The sequence below is a fragment of the Gastrolobium bilobum genome, unplaced genomic scaffold (assembly GCF_033153095.1).
Source record: "Gastrolobium bilobum isolate Gb01-03AN ecotype WA unplaced genomic scaffold, APGP_CSIRO_Gbil_v1 utg27827, whole genome shotgun sequence".
Taxonomy (NCBI): Eukaryota; Viridiplantae; Streptophyta; class Magnoliopsida; order Fabales; family Fabaceae; genus Gastrolobium; species Gastrolobium bilobum.
The window spans coordinates 31,246-51,228 of NW_026895284.1; the positions used below are offsets into that span (position 1 = coordinate 31,246).

Here is a 19,983-nt window from a genome sequence, read left to right on the forward strand (position 1 = left end):
CAGCTTCACCACTTTTTAGAAAGAAAAAACCCCACTCATTCCCACTTGCGCGTTTTTGTTGGGCTCTTTCACACGTGGGCCATTGGCTCATAAGCCCTAGCCCCTAGTAGTGGTTTTTTTTTTTAATAAAATATAATAATTGAAAAATATTTATCATTTTGCAAAGAATGTTTTCGTGCATATTTGACTGTTTTTACTTCTCTATCTTCTATAATACTTTCTATTTTTCTCTCCTTTTAATTTAATAAAAGAAATAAAATATAAAAAAGTATTAAATATATACCAAAATGCAATCATTTTATTTAAAATAATAAATATTTATTATTTTAAAGAATATGACTTTGTATATTTTAAGTGAAATAATTATATTTTGTTGCATATTTGATTTTTTTTTATATTCTCTTTTCTATAAAATTAAGATAAAAGACAAAAAGAAAGTACGGTGAAGGAGAGAGAATATGAAAGTCAACAAAAATGCAGTAAATACAATTGCTTTACTCTTTTTTTTGTGAGGGCACAGCCCAAGACAAAACAGAAAAGAACTACATCAACGAATGTCTAGCCCTGTGAACAGAGCTAAAATCAGAAAAATACAGCCACTTAATATCCAAAGGTGGAACATAAAAAACTACAAAATCCTCCTGATCTAGCTTCAGACGAGGAAGGTTTGCTAGCCAGTCCGCACAGACATTTCCTTCCCTGTAAGTATGAAGTAACCTGACAGTCCAATCCTTTGAGAGCCAATCCCGTATATGAGTCACTAAATGGGACTCACAGGAATCATCACCAGATTTGGTGAGCAAAGTGATAGCATAAGCTGAATCACTCTCTAAAATAATCTTTCTCCAACCACCAACCCAAGCTCTTTCCAACCCGTTTAGGATACCCCACAATTCAGTTATAATTGCAGTACAGTAACCAATCCTATAAGAGAAAGCTTCCAACCACTTACCATCAGCACCTCTGATCAATCCCCCACAAGCAGACATGCCTGGATTACCCTTCGAGGCACCATTCGTATTAATTTTTATCCAATCATCATCAGGAGGCACCCACCTAATTAAATTCACAGGCAAAGGATTTGTATGCATAGACACACAATCCGATTTAAAAGATAAGAGGACCTCTTTAGCAAATGAAAAAATCATCTCCAGATTATAACGACAATCCAATCTACCCGAGTTATGAATAACCTCATTTCTCCAATTCCAAGCTTTCCAACAAGTTATACCAAAAATCAAAGCCCAAGGAAGTTCAAAACAACAAACAGAAAACTCATTCAAATTACCTATTAACCAGTCCTGCACATTTTGAGAGGAAAAGAAATTCGGAACAGCTAGAAGAGGAGAAAGACGATTCCAAATTCTTCTAATACTTGGGCAGTCCCTCAATAAATGAAAGATATTTTCAATCTCTTGATTACAAATCGAACATATGGGGCTGCCCAAATTAAACCTGCTCAATCTATACTTGGTTAGTAACCTTTCATGACCCACCTTCCAGAGAAACAATTTAATTCTTTGAGGGCCAAACCACTTCCAAATTGACTTCCACAACTCGAGACTCTCACTTTGAATATCATAAGAATCAGAAAGGGCAGTATAAATACCTTTAACTGATACTCTTTGGAAACCAGGAAAGCACCAATGCAGCCGATCCGCTCCATCATTACAATTAGGAGGAAGGATGCTTTGGATTTTATTAATAACATCAGTGGGCAGCCAAGCTCTCATCTCCTCTACTTTCCAAACACCATTTGTATCAGTATACTGATTAACAGTTTTATTTATCTCATTCCACTCAACTGGATGAACATCATAATCCATTAATCTTCCAGAATTACTAATCCATTTATCCATCCAGAACTGGATTACCCTCCCATCACCAATCTCCCACATTAAAAACTCTTCCAAATTTTTCCAGATCATTACAAACATTCTTCCAAATTCTGGAATCCCCTGCCTTATATCTAAAGATGTTTATGCCTTCCCTACCACTCACATATTTCATTTTAAGAACCTGAACCCATAAAGCTTGGGGTTGAGTGAACACAGCCCAAGCAAGTTTAGCTATAAAAGCCTCATTCATGAGAATTAATTTTTTCAAACCAAGCCCTCCTCTCACCTTTGGTTTTGAAATAATATCCCAATTCACCTAATGCATATGTCTTTTACAATCTCTATCACCCCAAATAAATCTTCTTTGAGTTTTCTCTATTTCCAGACAAACTGCATTGGGGAGACCACCAACCTGCATTTGGAAATAAGGAACAGAAGCCAAAACAGATGGGGAGAGAGTAACTCTTCCTGCTTGGGATAAACAATTTGCCTTCCACCCCGAAAGCTTATCATTCACCCTATCAATTGTTGCCTTATAAGAATCTTTAGTGACACAGCCATGTTGCATTCAAACCCCCAGATACTTGCCCACATTTCTGACCCTCTTGAAATTACAAATATCTAATATGTTTCTGGCCATTTCCTCCGGAGTATTTCTAGAAAAGAAAATACTTGTTTTCTGGGTACTGATTTTTTGACCTGAAATTTCACCAAATAAATCCAGGCATTTTAAAACAACATTAATCTGATCCACATTCGCCTCCGCAAAAAGCATCAGGTCATCTGCAAACATTAAATGAGACAGACTAGGGCCCTCCTTGCCTATTCTGATTGGGTTCCAGATACCTCCATTTACTGTTGTATGAACAATGTGGGGAAAAATTTCCATACCCATAACAAAGAGATAAGGTGATAATGGATCACCTTGCCTTATACCCCGTGAAGGCTGAAACTCCTCAGTCAAATTACCATTCCATAAAAGTTCATTTTGAAGGAAGAAATAGCTTGCATAATAATATCAACCATTTTTTTGAGGCAGCTTCATTTCATGCATAGTTTTTCCAAAAAAACTCCAATTTATTCTATCATAAGCCTTCTCAAAATCAACTTTTATTGCCATGAAGGCTTTCTTACCTCTCATGCGGTGCATCGTGTGGATGATTTCTTGAACCACTATAATGTTATCTTGAATATGCCTCTGAGGTATAAAACTTTCCTGAAACGGAGATATCATTTTCATCATTATAGGCTTCAACCTTGACACCAAGATTTTTGTAATTATCTTGTAAATAACACGACAGAGAGAGATGGGCCTGAACTGAGTTATATTGAAAGGGTTCTGATTCTTTGGGATAAGAACAAGAAGAGTTGAATTAATGGAAGCAATGAGTTCTGGATAATCCCAAATAGAATTCACAAGGCTACAAATTTGATCCTTTACAACATCCCAATTTTTCTGAAAAAATACAGCCAGAAATCCATCCAAACCAGGAGCTTTCAAACTGCCCATACCAAAAACAACATTGTGAATCTCCTGAAAAGAGAGCCACTGTCCCAGATTATGATTATTCACATAAGATATATGAGGCCAAAGGTTCTCTGAGTTCAACCACCTCCTAATATTAATCTCATCAGTGAACAGATTTTTGTAGTAATTGCAAGCCATATTTTTCAACTCCTCCTGATTAGAAATCCATCTATTGCCATCATCTTTGAGTCTAATAATTTTATTATTGTTCCTGCGTAAAATTGTACAAAGATGATAATGTTTAGTATTCCTGTCACCATCTTTGATCCACTGTTGCCTCGACTTTTGGAACCAGAGATTCTCCTCCTCTTTCAAAATTTTTGTAATCTCCATTTGGCAAAAAATTTCCAATCTACCCAATCTATCAAAGTCACACTGGGTTCTTTGATTCTGAATTCTTTCTAATCTTTTTAACAACCCCGATTTTCTATGCTGGATATTTCCAAAAACTTTTATATTCCACTCTTTAATATCTGGTATGAACCGTAGTAACATGTAAGGAATATCAAAATAGTTTTTCCAATTAGACCCCATAAACTGATTAAAACCAGGATGATCTTGCTAAGCAGCTATAAAACGAAAAGGTCTAACAGGGGAACAACATTGATATCAAATAGATCGAGCAAAATAGGATTATGATCTGACTGTAACCTTGGCAGATTTGTTACTTTAGCCTCATCAAATTCCAACCTCCAAGTTAAATTTACCACCACCCTATCCAATCTTTTAAAAAATTCTATCCAAATGACCCCATTTAGGACCTTGCCAAGTAAAGGGAGACCCACTGCAACCCAAATCAACAACATTACAGTCATCAAGCACCGAACTGAACAGCTCACATTTACTGCTATCAGGAGGATTACCTCCCTTTTTCTCATACATTCTAGCAATTTTATTAAAATCACCCCCCATAATCCAAGCCTCCGAGGATGAGTTTCCAATATCTTTCAAGTCATTCCAGAGTTGTTGTCTTTCAACTTTCCTAGGACTTGCATAGACCGCAGTACATACAAAATGGGAATGACCTTGAATCTTGATATTCATATGCATAAATTGCGTAGACTGTTTTATAATATCCACCAGAAACTTATTTGAAGACCATATAGCCCAGATTCCTCCTGAAAACCCTTGAGCTTCCTCCACACAGCAACCATCAAAACCAATATATTTCATTATTTTTTGACAAGTTAAACTATGAGTTCTAGGTTCAAACAGAAAAACCAAACCAATATTAAATTTCCTAATTTTCAACTTTAGAGCTTGCCACAAACTCTTATTAGCAGCTCCTCTTACATTCCAAAAAAGCAAAGACATAAAAGAGTCTCAAATTTTGAAAGTTTTAGGCATACCTGCTTCCCCTGAGCTTCTGATTTATTCACCAGATGTGTACGAACCAAGGAACTACTCCTTTTATTTTCATCTAACTTCTTGGTACTTTGAGCCAAAGTATCTGGAGGTCTAGAAACATGTTTCTTAGACTGATCCAGAGATTTTTGACCTTGATTCACAGACCTTCTCCTCACCCAATTGAGACTTGTGCTTTGGATTGAAGAGAGCTCTTCGTGAGTAACATCACCTTTCCCTTGATTTTGACCAACCGTACCTCCTTCCTGATTACCCTGATTATCCACAGCCATTTTGTTATCCTCCGCAGCATCATGATTCGGATTTCCAGCAACAGCAGATTGGCCACCATTCTTACCCACACGCTCCAAACATTCAATTTTTTTTCCTGTCTCCCCATCCACCACAATATACCCATTGGCAGTTTCCACTACTTGATTAGAAGGTCGAACTCCCTTTTTTTTTCCTACCTCTGTTGTCATTCCCAAGTCCCTATGAAAGGATAAACTATTTTCCTTCTCATCTACAACCTTCCTTTCCTCATTTTCTTCTACATTATACAGAACACTGAATCTAGAGCTTTTCAAATTACCATCATTAACAGCAGAAGATCCTTCTTTCCCCCCCTGATTGATGACATTCTTATTTTGTCTCCTCTGTTTGTTAACAAGCATCCAGGGACCATAGTTTCCTTCCTGCTTGTTTTCTGTATTTTCCAGGTCCCTATTTTCTTGTTTGTCCTCCCCCATATTATTTTCCAGCATATTAGTTCCACTTGTTTCAGCTAATACTTGCATTGCTTTCGATGGACAGTTCTCAGATCGATGCCCATATTTTCCACAGTTAAAGCAAACAAAATGCAACCTCTCATACTCAACTTGTTTTAATTTTCCTTCTATCTTGTACTCTGCATGCAGTGGTTCCCCCAAATTTAATTCAACACAAATTCTTGCAAAATTTCCCCTAACCAGGCAGGTTGTGGCAGCATCCATCTTTACAAATTTTCCTAGCCAATTGCCTACTTCATTTATTAACTCTGTGTTAACATATTCTACTGGAAAGCTAGGACGACAGACCCAAGCCAGAATACGATCAATAGCAGCAAAATGAGATTGAAAATCAGGCTCCCACAACCTAATAGCTAAATAATGATCAAACAAAACCCAAGGTCCAGCAGTAACAGCAAAGTCCATGTCTTTTTTGTCAGAAAATCTTAAAAAAAAAAACCCGTTTTCCACATCTGTGACAAAATTTTTTCCTTCCCTTGCCCACATGTTCTCCAGACGCTTCTTCATAATAGGGAGGGCAAGTTTCTTTCCTAGCAGCTTCTCATACAACGCCTTTCTCCAGGGCATCCATGCACGCTTCTTGAAACCAGCAGACAGCTGAAAATTAGTTTTACCGTCCCCATCCTTTACGCGAACGACCTCTGGGTTCTTTGAATCTTCCTTTGATTCAGCCTCTGCATCTACAAAATTTTCATCCTCCTTTTCCGATTGGAATTCCTCCTCCGCCTCATGCATCTCCCATTCACCATTATGCCTCATAAGCATTTCCTTGAATGACATCCTCTCCTCTGTCGAATCATCTTCCTCTGGTACCATACAACGTCATGGCTGAAAGAGGAATCTCCCCTTTTGTATTTTTTCTTGCTCCTCTGCAAATTGTGAGTTTCCTCCTGAGTTAGCTCCGATTGCTTTACTTAAAATAACATAATTGAAACATTTAGAATGATAAATATTTTTCCAATCAAATTATATCTTGAATTTTTTAAAGAAAATATACAAGACATTTTGGAAAAAAATAACTTCTTTATTATAATATTAATATTCTCAAAACGCCTAATTTTAACTCTTGTGATAAGAGAAAATACACTAAACCTACATTTAACATGTTTTTTAATAATTAATTAATCAATTTTTTTAAACAACATTAATACACGAAAACTAATCAAATAGTTCTGTGTATTAGTATTAGCTATTTTTAAATTAAAAAAAAAATTACGTTATGTTAGAAAAACTATTAGCTTTATATTTTCATTAAACAAAAATCCATTTGTCTTTCAAAAATTAATAAAACCAAATCAAATAAAACCAAAGTGTTATGCGTTTTATTTGTTAAAAAAAAAAGGAGAGTAATATAACATTAATCAAAATTGTACTTAATTATTCTGACAATACAAATATTGGACAAAAAGTAAAGAATCTCTAAAAATTCTTTTATCCACTAAAGTGAATTATAAAATTTTGTCTATAATACAAAAAGAAAAAAAAAACCTATGACTCCAATTTATTTTTTTCCGCGTAAAATAATACACACTATAAGTTTAATAATTTTTATACGGGTATCTTTTTAAAGGATATAAACTTATATCATTTTAGATTTTAATAGTTGATTTCCATCCATCTACGGTTATAATTTATTGGATTAAAATTATTAATGAATTAATAATAAATTTGACCCAATAGATTATAATCGTTGATGGACAGAAATCAACGGTTAAAATCTAAAAGGATATCATTTAAAAAGATAAATGTTTTTTCTTTTTATATTATAATAAATAAATTTTATCTCCTAATTACGTAAAAATATGTTCTCTTTTCTTGACAGTAGTCCGATATGGATCTCGTAATTAAATTTAGAGTAAACACCCTTTTTAGTCTCTGGCAATATCTACGAAGTCCTTTTCAGTCCCTGGCAATAAAAAAGGACCAAATTGGTCCCTGAAAGTACAAGAAAAGGGCCACTCTACATATTTGGGAGTTGACATAAGGACTAACATGACCTTTTTTTTGTAATTTCAGGGACCAATTTGGTCCTTTTTTATTGCCAGGGACTAAAAAAGAATTCGTAAATATTGACAGGGACTAAAAAGGGGTTTACTCTTAAATTTATCTCCTTAAACATTAATCCCATAAATAATATTGTAATAAATGTTACTGCGGGTCCACTCTCTTTCATCGTCTTGAGGCATCATCACGCTATAAGGTTCTTGATTGTGGCGAAAACGACGTCGTTGATTGAGGTTTTCTTCGTGTTTCGAAGTTTTGAAGATGTCGCAGCAGCAGCAGCAGCAAAATAGCAACATTCCAGTGAGCGAGGTGTTCTGGACTCTCGTTGATAAAGCTGACAAGAAATTCTCCAAAATCAGAGACATCCCTTTTTACCAGCGTAGCAGGTTCCTCCCATTTTCTTATGATCTCTTTTCTGGTGATCACAATTTCATTATTTTCATTAATTTTCCTTCGTTTTTCCAGCCAGAGAAAGTGAGAGAAAATGAGAGAAAACTTCTATAATCATATTCTGATTTTCGTTGTTATTTTCTGAACTTTAGGATCCATATTTATATAAACAGATTCCAATAACCACCTAACTGAATGCCATAACTGACTAGCAGAGTTCTAACTTCTAACCAACTCTGTTGCAGTGAAACTCTAAATTCACTGACTGTGACTTCTGTCACTTAATGCTTCTCACAGTCATGACAGACATAGCAACGTAGGTGTTTATTTTCTGAACGTAGGATACTTATTTATATGAACAGATTCTAATAACCACCTAACTGAATGCCATGACTGACTAGCAGAGTTCTAACTGATTCCGTTTGCAGTGAACTCTAAATTCACTGCCTGTGACTGACGGCTGTTGCTTAATGCTTCTCACAGTCATGAGTGACAGACATAGCAACGTGGGTGTAACAGTTCATTGTCTCTTATGCACTTTTATGAGGTGTATGTGGCTTTTGTTGTAGGCATGATACATACTTTTGTAAGGTGTTCAAGGTGTACACACAGCTGTGGAAGTTTCAACAGGAGAATCGGCAGAAGCTGGTCGAGGCCGGGCTTAGGAGATGGGAGATTGGTGAGATTGCGTCTCGGATTGGGCAACTGTATTTTGGGCAGTACATGCGCACGAGCGATGCGAACTATTTGTCAGAGTCTTATATATTCTATGAAGCTATATTGACTAGGGAGTATTTTAAGGAGGGGTTGTTTCAAGATGTGAATATTGCAAACAAGCAATTGAGGTTCCTTGCTCGGTTCCTAATGGTGTCTTTGGTTTTGAACCGAAGGGAGATGGTGCAGCTGTTAGTTAATCAGCTTAAAGTATTAGTTGATGAATGCAAGAGAACATTCCAGGTTTGTGTATGCTGATTTTCTCTTGCATTTCCTTGTAGCATGAGCCTTTGTTTTGCCATCTCGTTTACGGATGATTAACTTGTTGCTGTTCTTGAATGTAAATTGTACATCTCTACAATTTTTGCAATTGGTAGTCCATTAAAATATAATTTGATTATGATATATGGGTACTAAACTGTTTGTGTGGTAGATTTAGGTATGTTTCCCTCGAGGGGTGTAATATGTCTATATAATGGTGATCTAGTGAGACAGAGGTAAGAACCAAAACTTACTAGGAGTCACTGTGAGTAGGTCTCAGGAAAAAGATGAGAATCAAGGGGAGAGTATAGGGCACGGTGGCACTGCGGCTGTATTTCGGCGTAGTAACAATAAGGAGAGTAGGTGTGCAAAAGTTGAGTAGGTCTTAATAGTAAATGAGGGGTATTTATAAGTGTAAAAGATTCTCCAACGATGAGTATGAGAGAGCCATACTTGTTTCTGTCCTTGTGGGCCCCATTAGGTGTGAGGCAAGCATTCTCACATGGTCATTAAGATGCGTGTGCAGGGTGTGAGATTCAGTGTGGTGAGTTAATATTTGTCTACTTTAGGGATGCAGGGGTGTAACCCCTTTATTTGTCCTTAGAGGCTAGCCCAGTGAACTGGGCCTATATGGCTGGTCCAGAACAGGTAATGTATTTGAAAATTGTGTTTAGCCTTTCTGTTTATTGCATTGTGTTTTGTGCAAATCTCTATGTAAAGATGTTAATTGTTCATGAATAGTTTGCTTATGGCTTTGCCAATGGCTGTCTAGTGTTGACTACGGTGCAGAAAATGTTCTTTGAAATATAGATCTTGCTATCTGTCTGCATTTATATCATGGAGGTAGATTGTTTGTGTTACGGAAAAGAACAAATAAATTTTGCTACATAAGCTAATTAATGGGCTTCTCTAACTAATGACTGCTAAAAAATGTAAATTTGGTGGCCCAAAGTAGGATTTATTATTGTGGGATTCCCAAATCTGTCTTAGAATATATGTAACCTAGTTTTACTGTAATAGATTTTGATGATTTGATGTCAAGGACCCAAAAGCTTAAGCTAGTAGGTAATGGCTTATGACGGTTTTTTATCTAACATGCCCCTCCACATCAACCTTTTGGACTTGAAGCATGGATATTGCACAGGTATATTATACCTTGTGCTGAAATTCAACTTTATTTAGAAGAATGGGGGTAGCTATGATCAAACTTCTAATCTCTTGGTCAAAGAGGCTTGCCAAGGTCTACAAAAGTTCAAGATATTAGTTGTAGGCATATATGGATGTTTTTATATCTAACATTGTTCTGCTCTCTTTGCTTTTGATGAATGAATGAATTTGTTGGTAACTAAACATCTAAACTAACTCCAGAGCTGCACATAAATATCAAAGTACTGCATCTTTAGATTAGAATAACCAAGCTACATCATAGTAGACGAGTAAGTGGAGTGTTCCATGAAAACATAATTCTGTCCCGAATATATTTTGATAATTTACATTTGCAGATGTATTGGAAGTGACCTTCAAACAATTTGGTTACAGGAAAGCGACTTTAAAGAATGGAAGCTGGTGGTTCAGGAAATAGTCAGATTTTTAAAAGCTGACACTGCTTTTATGAATATCAGGCCCTTGAGGTATAGTCTGGTTTTGGACCCTCATCCGGATACTCTACCACATGTATCTGCTGCTATCACAAAGCGAAATTTGAAATTACGAGATGCGGTATTAAGTAGCTTCCATCAAAATGAGGTAGGTATCCAGGTCTTTTTGATTCTTATATTGAAGAAGAATATTTGTTGTATATGATACAATCAATAAGGCGGGTTTTTTGCTGCTAGTAGATGTTCTGTAAAATGTTATGATCTTTCGTTATTGTTTTCAAATGTCATTCCTGAACAGGTTAAGTTTTCAGAGCTCACTATTGACACTTTTAGGATGCTTCAATGTCTGGAGTGGGAACCTAGTGGCTCATTTTACCAGTCGAGTGGTTCAAAACTTAGTCAGAATGGGGCAACTGGGGCTAGTTGTATCAGTTACTCCCAAGATATTGCTGATCCGACTTTACCAGCAAACCCACGGAAGGCTGTGTTATACCGTCCTTCACTGACACATTTTATAGCTGTAAGTATGAAAATATATGTTATTTTTTATTTTCTTTCAATAGTTTTCCATGGGCCCATAACCCACTGGTCCTGGGATCAAATTGGGCTTTGATTTCATGATAAAATTCAGGGATTTAATGTAAAAGTGAAAGGAGAGAATATTTCATTAATGAGATTCTAAATAATTGCAATATGTAAACACTGATCTTATAGCCCTATTATACTAATAATCTAGGTCAATTACAAGTGTAGTATAACTGGTACAAGCCTAACTCAATAATACACATAATATAATAAGAATCCTTATAGTTCTAACAATATCGAATAATCCTAACTGGTCAGCCCTCTCTTTTTCTCTGACTTTTTCTGACCAATAGTATACCGCAATGCTGCATCAACTTCCTATGAAGAGGATGGAATTTGAACAGCAATCCCCTCAGGATGAGAGTGATTTAGAACCAGGCTTTAGCCTAAGAGTCTTGTGATACACTAATAATATTTTTCTTTCTTTATGTCTTGAAAGAATTGAGCAATGACTTGAAGTTGTAGCTATTTATGCTAGATTTTTATCTATAAATACGAAGAGAACTTGATCAGCACTAACATGTAAGGTAGTGACTTGTGTAGCCTTAATTACTGTTTTTACATCCCGACCATGCTGATGCAATCCATATTTGCTTCTAATAATATCATGCAAGAAAGAATTGGGTTCCAAATCCAGCCGATATTCTTTGAAACCAAAAATAATCAAGACCAAACTCTCCGACTGTTTTTTGTTATTTCTTTTCATTTGAATTTGGGTAAATTACAAGTTACCACCCTACACTTAAGTAGGTTAATTGTTTCATTTGAGAATACATGATGGTTTTTGAAAAAAGATCTAAGTGTAGGGTGGTAAGTTGTAATTTTCCCTTTAATTTTTGTCACAAGGAAGGTCTTAAAACTTGTGGTGGTGTGGGGATGGAAAAAGACTGAGACTTAGGGTTGGCAAAACGGGCCAACCCGGCTCGACCCGGCCCAACCCGCATTCAACCCGAAAAAAACGGGTTGGGTTAGGGTTGGCCCGAAAAAAAAAACGAGCCAGAAAATCCAACCCAGCTCGACCCGAGCCGGGTTAGGGTTGCCTCGCGGGTTGGCTCGGAAAAAAGCTCGCGGGTTAGCTCGAAATGATGCCAGTGGGTTGGCTCGCGGGTTGATTAGCTCGAAATATTCCTAAAGTAAAAATCAAAATTTAATTTTTCCAATTTCATTTCCCCCTTATCTATACTGGACAGAATCGACAGATAAGGATACTCAACAAAAAGACTTTATATCACTTTTACAGCGAAGAATGCCTGGTGGAAGAGAGAACAATTAATTAAAAAATAAATAAATAACACAAACAATTAAAAAAGAAAGTACAATGACAGGAGAAGCAATGGCACAAATACCTGATGGAGGCGAAGAGGGCACAAGTTTGCATACAAGCTGTATTTTCTTTATGATAAAACCTGGTCAAATAAATGATACAGATTTTCAAATTATAACTACACCATTGTTTAGATTTCAATAATCTTACAAAAAAAAAAAAACTAGCTTTTAGATTTACAAAAACTACAGAGAAAACAGAATAAGAAACCGTGACGTTGAGAACTCGTGAATGAAAATAAAAAAAATAATGAGAACACAAATTCAATTAAAAGAAAATAGAGAGACTCGATCGTTGAGATAGTTTGCGAGATTTGGAAATGGTGTCGGCGTCGGCGCCGTCGGTGTGGGTGGGGGACCTAGGGCTGGGGTGAGTGAGTCTGTGTCTCTGTGATGTGCGTCGTGCAATCTGTCCGCGTGTGAGGTTCTGAGGTGTGACTCAATTTGTTATATTTTATTTGTTTAATTTAAAAAAAAAAAAGGTAACCCGCGAGCCAACCTGTTTGACCCGCGAGCTGGCTCGTTTTTGTCCGAGTTGGATCGAGTCGGGTTGAATCAAGTTGGCAGCTCATTTAGGCCAACCCAACCCGACTCATTTATGACGGGTTGCGAGCCAACCTGACGGGTTGGCTCGTTTTTGCCAACCCTTCTATGAGTATTGAAGCGTATTGGGTTTTAATATGGTGTCAAGTGATGCAAATCAGAGCACAACATTAAGGGATCCGGTTTAACTCCCGATTGCTCTAGTAATGAGAGCTTGGGCAAAGAAGTTCAAGGAAACACCCAATGTGATAATCCAAGAAATCAAGTCTCAATCGAATATGGTGCATTAAGCATGGCCCACATTTTCAAGAAAGTTGGCACGTTGAAATTTGGGACGTGTTTCAAGAAAGTTGCCAATTTTTCATTTCTAAAACTTTCCTTTGATTATTTGGCCTGTTTTTAATTTTAGTTGTTTCCTTATTTTAGGTGTGTTTAATGTTGATTGGTTTGTAATCAGCTATTCTTATCTTTATTTTTAGAAACTTTCCTTATTTTGGGAGATAAATATCCTTATCTAACGGAAAGAGAGGGATTCGAACCCTCGGTACAAAAATTCGTACAACGGACTAGCAATCCGACGCTTTAGTCCACTCAGCCAACCCTCGATAGTTCTTTGTTTTGAACTATACCGGTTTTCAAGACCGGAGCTATCAACCACTCAGCCACCTCTCCAAAAGATAATTTCTATTTTATCTTTATTCCACTGAATAGAACATGACCATATCTATGATATCTCTATTCTCTATCTATGGTAAAGATATCAGATGTGAATTTACCTTCCTTATTTTTAGGAGATAGCTGTACTTATCTTTATCTTTACATTTAAAAGTTTCCTTAGTTTTAAGAAATATTAAAACTTTCGGTATCACTATTTTCTTCCGGTTTCTGGCTAATTACCTTGAGGCAAAACTAGGGACCATGATTCTTAATTCTGAATGCCGAAAGTCCAAAAATGTCTCTAGATATTAGTATCTTATTACACAATAAAACTGCTTAGCTATTGGACCAATAACCTAATAATTATCGAGTACACTCTCTTTGTCTTTGATTTGGGCTACCCAACCATGTGAAATTTATGAAGCCATCTCACGGCTACAATTTAATGATGACTTCTCAAGAATCTTTCTATGTTTAAGCCAGAATTATCGTAGGGGGATTGATTTTTATACCAAATAAATAAAAGAAAATCATATGATAGATGGATATGTTAAAAGGTTTTGGCGAAACCATTTATTCTGTGTAAAACGTGATGGTTTTGGACTTTCCTGCTTCTCTGCAACTGGAAAAGATGGTCATAATTAGCATCAAAATGACTATTTCTTTCATTATTAATTTTTGGATTCCTTGTATATTTGAGTATAATTTGGTCTTTCCTTTTGATGGTTAGGTTCTTGCCACAATTTGTGAGGAGCTTCCTTCTGATGGTATTCTCCTTGTATATTTGTCAGCTTCAGGTTAGATATCCTCTGTTAACTAGGAATGTAAGCATGTAAATGTGTAGGGTTATCATACTTCTTGTGTCAATCTAATTGTTTAGGGAAAGGTGAACTTTCTACATCAAATGCAGGATCTTGTGGTGCTGCTCAGAATGAATCTGGTTGCATACACTTTGGTCCCCGTGGAGATAGAGGTACATGTTAGAGGAAATATTCTTGTACTGCCTGCTAAACTATTTGCTCTGATTTTGTTGAAACTCTTTCAATGTGTTTGGAGCCCTTGTTACTTTAGATGTTGCAAATGACAGTGCTTATTACCCAATATATTGTTTCCCCACTGTAAATGGATATTGTTGCATTGAACTAGGTTAACATATGTATATTTTTTATATGTGGTTTTTAGTAGAATTATATCTGGCATTTTAATTGCCAATATTGATGCCTTCCCTTTCCTTGGATTTTGGCTGTTATTAATGAAATATAGAAATACTCATAAGAGATCATCTATGATACTCTAAAACATTCTCTGAATAATTAATGATGTGATAAGATATTTTGACAGATATTGAGTGCTCATACTGTACATGGTTCTATTGGAATTGCAGAATACTTTAACCCAATCCCTTTTCAGGATCAAACTGCATATATCCATCTGACTTTCTGCCATTTACAAGAAGACCACTTCTTTTAGTCATTGATAATGACGACAGCAAAGCTTATAAGGCAAGCCTTACCACTTTATTCATTTAACTCTTGAATTTTTTTAATAAATAATTTATTGAATATATTACTAGTGTCTATAGTAGTTTGTAAATGCTAACTTTACCCAATAATTAGGTGGGGAGCAGTGATGCTGCAATATCATACTTGTTACTGAAAATATTGAGCATAAAAATTAATTCTTGGATGCTGCTATAACATGTATAAATTCAGAAAAAAATTATAAAGTTGACAGCCAGGTGGTGTGATTTTACTATCCAAGTGTGATGTCTACAATAATGTGGTGTTATTGGTTTCAGAGGAACACCAGAATATTCAGTGACAAATCTTTGGTAGTGCCACTTTTGCTTTCTTAATCTGTTTTTCTTTTTCTTTTCTTTTCTTTTTTTTCTTTTTTTTTCTGGACCTCTTGTCACCTTCAATCCAATTTCTTATCCTCTGCTGTTGGAGTTTTTGACTCCATTCTCTTATAAATTGTCTTTTATCCTGAAAAGAAAAAATATTAGGCAGAAGAATCAGACTATGCATATATATTTTTTTTTATTGGCATACTAGTTTTATTGGCTTGTCCAAATATCTCTTTCTTCACATGGTATCAAAAACCAAACTTTGTTGACCTCCTAATTCCTCAATCTCTTAACTTTTATTAGTACATGTATTTATCCCGCCTTCATGCCTTTCCTTTGAAAGTCTTTCTGTTCGTGATTTAACTCCTTCATGATAAGAAGTAGACGTCGTTTATCTCAGGTATTCTGTTAGTGCGCTCCGAAAAGGCGAAAAAACTAATTTCTTTTGACCCTCCTAAAACCACTGATATTTCCTTGCTTTTTCTACCTTCTCCCTTCTCTGATGAGTGATTGTGTCATGTTCAACGCTTGGCTGAACAACCCAGCTAGTTGTGGAGTGCAACTCAGTAAGACAAGATCTATAATGGTGAATGACCTAGGGAGTGGTGAGTGGTGGCTGAAGACCAGGGTGATATGATCAAGTGAGTAAGTACTACATTAGGATGAAACTTTGAAGGCTGAAGGATAGTAATGATCCAAGAGCTCCATGGGCCAAAATTGGTGGAACAAGTAAAGAGGAGACAATATGTTTTGTGGGCAGAAAGGCTTTTTAATGAGAATACAATTGGACTCTGTTTTTTGGGCAGAAAGGCCTTTGAAAATAGAGTAACATGTTTTAGGCAATGGGACCCAGGTGGCAAGTTATCTCACACTTGATCTTGGCCTCTTCCTTTACCTAGAAGACAAGGTGAATCTTGGAGGGGGAGTATTGATGGACCATTGTAAAATGTTTATCAAGGCCCATCAGTTAGAGGAGAGAGAAAGGCATAACTGCCTAGGGATAGACTGTTACATAGGGGGGACTATGAGGTGTGGGTTTTCATGCACGAATTAAGTGAATTTGGGGAACTCTAGGGTCGGGGTTAATGACCTTAGGGGGAGCTATGGGAATCGGACAATTTGGGTCAGTTCTTAGAGGTTCTTTGGGTTACTTGTAATTTCTTTTCTGGTTTAATTGTATTTTCTATCAATACCTTCAGTTTCTGTTTTGGGTTCCATCAGGTATTAAAGCGAGTTTTGACTTTTTCCCTTTTGATAAACCCTAACCTGTTGTACCAATTGTCAAGAGGCAACTTCCCTGGGACTGTTAAATTCCAGCAGCTTGCTTGCTTGAAGTGCCTCAATTCTTCAAAAGTCCCCATTGCATGTTACGTGATTAAGCTCCTCACTCTATCTTGTTTCCTTATACTCCTGTCTGTCCTGTGTTGTTGTTATTATTATTTTATTTTTTTATTTTGATGTGTAATTATGTCTGTAATTAATACCTTCACTGGAATAAATATACCCGTGAGGGGTTTGGCTTAGACACATAAATCAGCATACTTTCTTGTATAGTAGTTAATAACAATGTCATGCAACCAATTCAACTCAAAAGGTTAAGCCGTTAGATGAAGACAAATGAATGGTTTTATAGTTTATATTATATTTCTAACATGTCTCCTCATACAAGAGCTCATTACAGTTGAAGAATGGAAATGCATAGGCTCACCTACCTGTGATAAAAAATTGTATAATATTTATTAGAAGAATGGAGGCGGCAAGGATCAAACTCTAGTCTATTTGGTCACAGAGGTTCTGATACCATGTTATGCAACCAATTCAACCCAAAAACTTAAGCCAGTAGGTGAAGATAGATGAATGGTTTTATAATTTAGATTATATTTCTAACAAACAATAAACTGGTCGCTTTAAATTCTCTGTCACATCACAGATTATGGCAAAGATTGCGGCCTTTCACCGACAAAATCATGGCTATCGTAGCCATAAATCTGAAGGGGAACAAAATCCCTATTTTGTCTGCCCTTTTTGCTATTCCTACTTTTTTTTTAGGGAGATTTTGTTACGATCCTACTCCAAGGTATGGGACTTGGAGTCCCACATCGAGAACATAAGGTTCTGATGTGGGGTTTATATATGGACTTTGGGCTCTCCTATCTCATGGGCTAGCTTTTGGGGTGAGGTTCTCCTAAGGTTGTATTAGATTTATGCTATTTTACACCCTTTTTTGTGTCAGAGGAATTTTAGGGATAGAATCCCTTCATCCATCCAAAAATCCCATCAGCTCCACCCTCTGTTTGTGCTTAGTGTTCTTCTAACACATTTTCCAACTACTTCCCAGCAGCCCAAGTGTTCTCCGGCAGCCCCAGCCTCTATTCTTAGGTCTTTTCTCTATCACCTCTTAGCCATTCCCAGCTTCTTCCTGTTTCACATAGCTTTGCATTTTTATGCTGAGTAATAAGGTGCACTATTTTTTTTTCCCTTGTGCTCCTTGACTTCTGTTATTATTGACTCGTTAATTATGTCTTAGATTGATGTTGTTATGTGTCTAGACTATGATTTTTGATTATTAATTATGATTGTGTCTTTAATTTTGGGTAATTTTTTATTTTTAAGCATTTATATGTGTGTAGTTTAATTTTTTTTTAATTTTTGGTATCCATAATCTTCAATATTATGGCTATCCTGCTATAGCATTTTTGGGGTCGGCTACTCGGCTCTCCTATCTAGGTTCGACAACTATTCTTACTTGAATATCAAGTGTAAGTAAAACTAAATGATGTATGTGACTGTACCTTTATCAGTTAGAGGCAAGAGGTATGAAACTATTGGTCATTTCAAGTTTAAGTGAGTTTTATGAATAAATTTTGCATAATGGAAAAATACTGTTTGTGGGCCTTGAAGTATGCATGACTAATATTTACCTCCTTCACATCCTATGACCTTGTAGATCACTTTTGGACATTTAAAAAGCAGTTAGTCAAAACGTGCAGGTCATAGCAGAAGCAGAAAAGGGAGAATCAGTTGCTATGCTCCTTTCTCCTAGCTGTTCACCTCCTATTGCGTCTGATTACTCATATCATTCAAATGGGAGCCTATTCACCATGTTTCTTACAGCTCCCCTGCAAGCTTTCTGTTTTCTGCTAGGACTTTCAGACACTGATGTTGATTTGGTCTGTAATAAACTCCCCTTATTTCCTTCATGGTTGCAAGTTCTTCTTTATTAAAAAAAATATATTTTCATTTTCTGGAAGTGGGAAGTTTCTATGCTCTCAGCAACTTAAATTTGATTTCAGGATATATACAACAAAGCTGAAATGCTGCTCTCATCATCATTAAACAACTGGGGACTGGCGTTGGCAACATCAGACACACTTGATCCTGTTTGGGGACAGATTTTAGGTGATCCCTTCATTAGGAGACTCCTTTTGAGGTAAAACTTGTCTTCACTTATGCTTGTTGTCTTTATTATTTGCCATTGGTCTCTCGGTTCTTCATTCCAAAATTCACTATAATACAACCAGTGACAAATCATGACTTTTATCTTTCTATTCTACTTTGTGCAGATTCATATTTTGCCAGGCAGTGTTAACCTTGTATGCACCAGTCTACAATAAAACCGAATTCCTTCCAACATGTGTCCCTTCTCTTTCAATGCCTGTCCTGCCCCCAAGTTACTCATTTCAGAGTGTAATTCAACAACTAGCCAGCATTTTTGGTGCAACTAAGTGTTTCATCTTCTCAGAGGATGTTCTTCCTGAAAATATACAAATGAACGTGAATCAGTTGTGAACACTATGAAGATAAACAAAAGCTTCACTTCAGAAGCATAATGTATACAGCTTGTTTGTATAGCAATCACAAAATGAATTCTATCAATATTACTACTATTTGGTCTTGGTGGTTTTCCTAGAATTTTAAGTACAAGCTTTGGTGTGACCCTTTTTTTTTTGAGTTTTAAAGTAATTTATCTAGATCTTAGGTTTAGTGCCTTTGACAAGAGGACCTATGATGTGGATTGAAATTCAACATGTTCATTGCATGACAAGTTGCATGCTCGTCAACGAGAATGGAACAAGGCAAAGGAAGTTTGATATAGTGTTTTTGCGTAGAAACCATTTTTTTTAATCTTTCACTACAACCATTGTCATTATGCTTCAATGTTACTCCACTTCCTCGTTAAAGTTTTGCAATGAATGGAACTCTTTCTTGCGTTAAAATGGCGGCATTTTATGTGCATCATTAACAGGGTTTTGTGCATGTTCATATAGTATTGTTTTGATAATCAACATCGCAGTTACATTTTAAATATATATTCATGTCTCGATTTGGGATCTTGTTGCTGAATTTCCTGCATCATATTGTATTATGTTTATCCACCAAGATTTATCTCTTTTCTTGCATCAAAATGTTAGCTACATTGTCACAATTTTCTAGAATATTTTGAATTAAATTTATTTTTTTGGATATTATGTGTTGGTTCGTTGTTTATACACCTGATCTGGTTCAAGTTGGGTAGGACCACATAATTAGCAAAACTCATTGTGTAAATCCAATTCAAATGAAT

General features: G+C 36.2%; 2 protein-coding genes across 3 annotated transcripts; one reads left to right on the plus strand and one right to left on the minus strand.

Moving 5' to 3' along the window:
- Positions 1–4,092: 4,092 nt before the first annotated feature.
- LOC133304064 (uncharacterized) lies at positions 4,093–6,314 on the minus strand. Its single transcript, XM_061504036.1, has 2 exons — positions 4,716–6,314; positions 4,093–4,503 (listed from the first exon to the last, which is right to left on the minus strand). Exons 1-2 carry the CDS (start codon positions 6,312–6,314, stop codon positions 4,093–4,095), a joined length of 2,010 nt encoding a protein of 669 aa, XP_061360020.1.
- Positions 6,315–7,740: 1,426 nt separating this feature from the next.
- LOC133304096 (uncharacterized) lies at positions 7,741–19,553 on the plus strand. 2 transcript variants are annotated; one of them, XM_061504072.1, is made up of 10 exons: positions 7,741–7,888; positions 8,462–8,849; positions 10,407–10,613; positions 10,764–10,985; positions 14,304–14,370; positions 14,454–14,546; positions 14,984–15,075; positions 18,410–18,589; positions 18,713–18,849; positions 18,983–19,553. In XM_061504072.1, exons 1-10 carry the CDS (start codon positions 7,764–7,766, stop codon positions 19,206–19,208), a joined length of 1,737 nt encoding a protein of 578 aa, XP_061360056.1. In that variant the 5' UTR covers positions 7,741–7,763; the 3' UTR covers positions 19,209–19,553. The 2 variants fall into 2 exon arrangements, with proteins under 2 accessions (XP_061360056.1, XP_061360062.1); XM_061504078.1 differs by having other exon boundaries at positions 14,484–14,546.
- Positions 19,554–19,983: the final 430 nt, after the last annotated feature.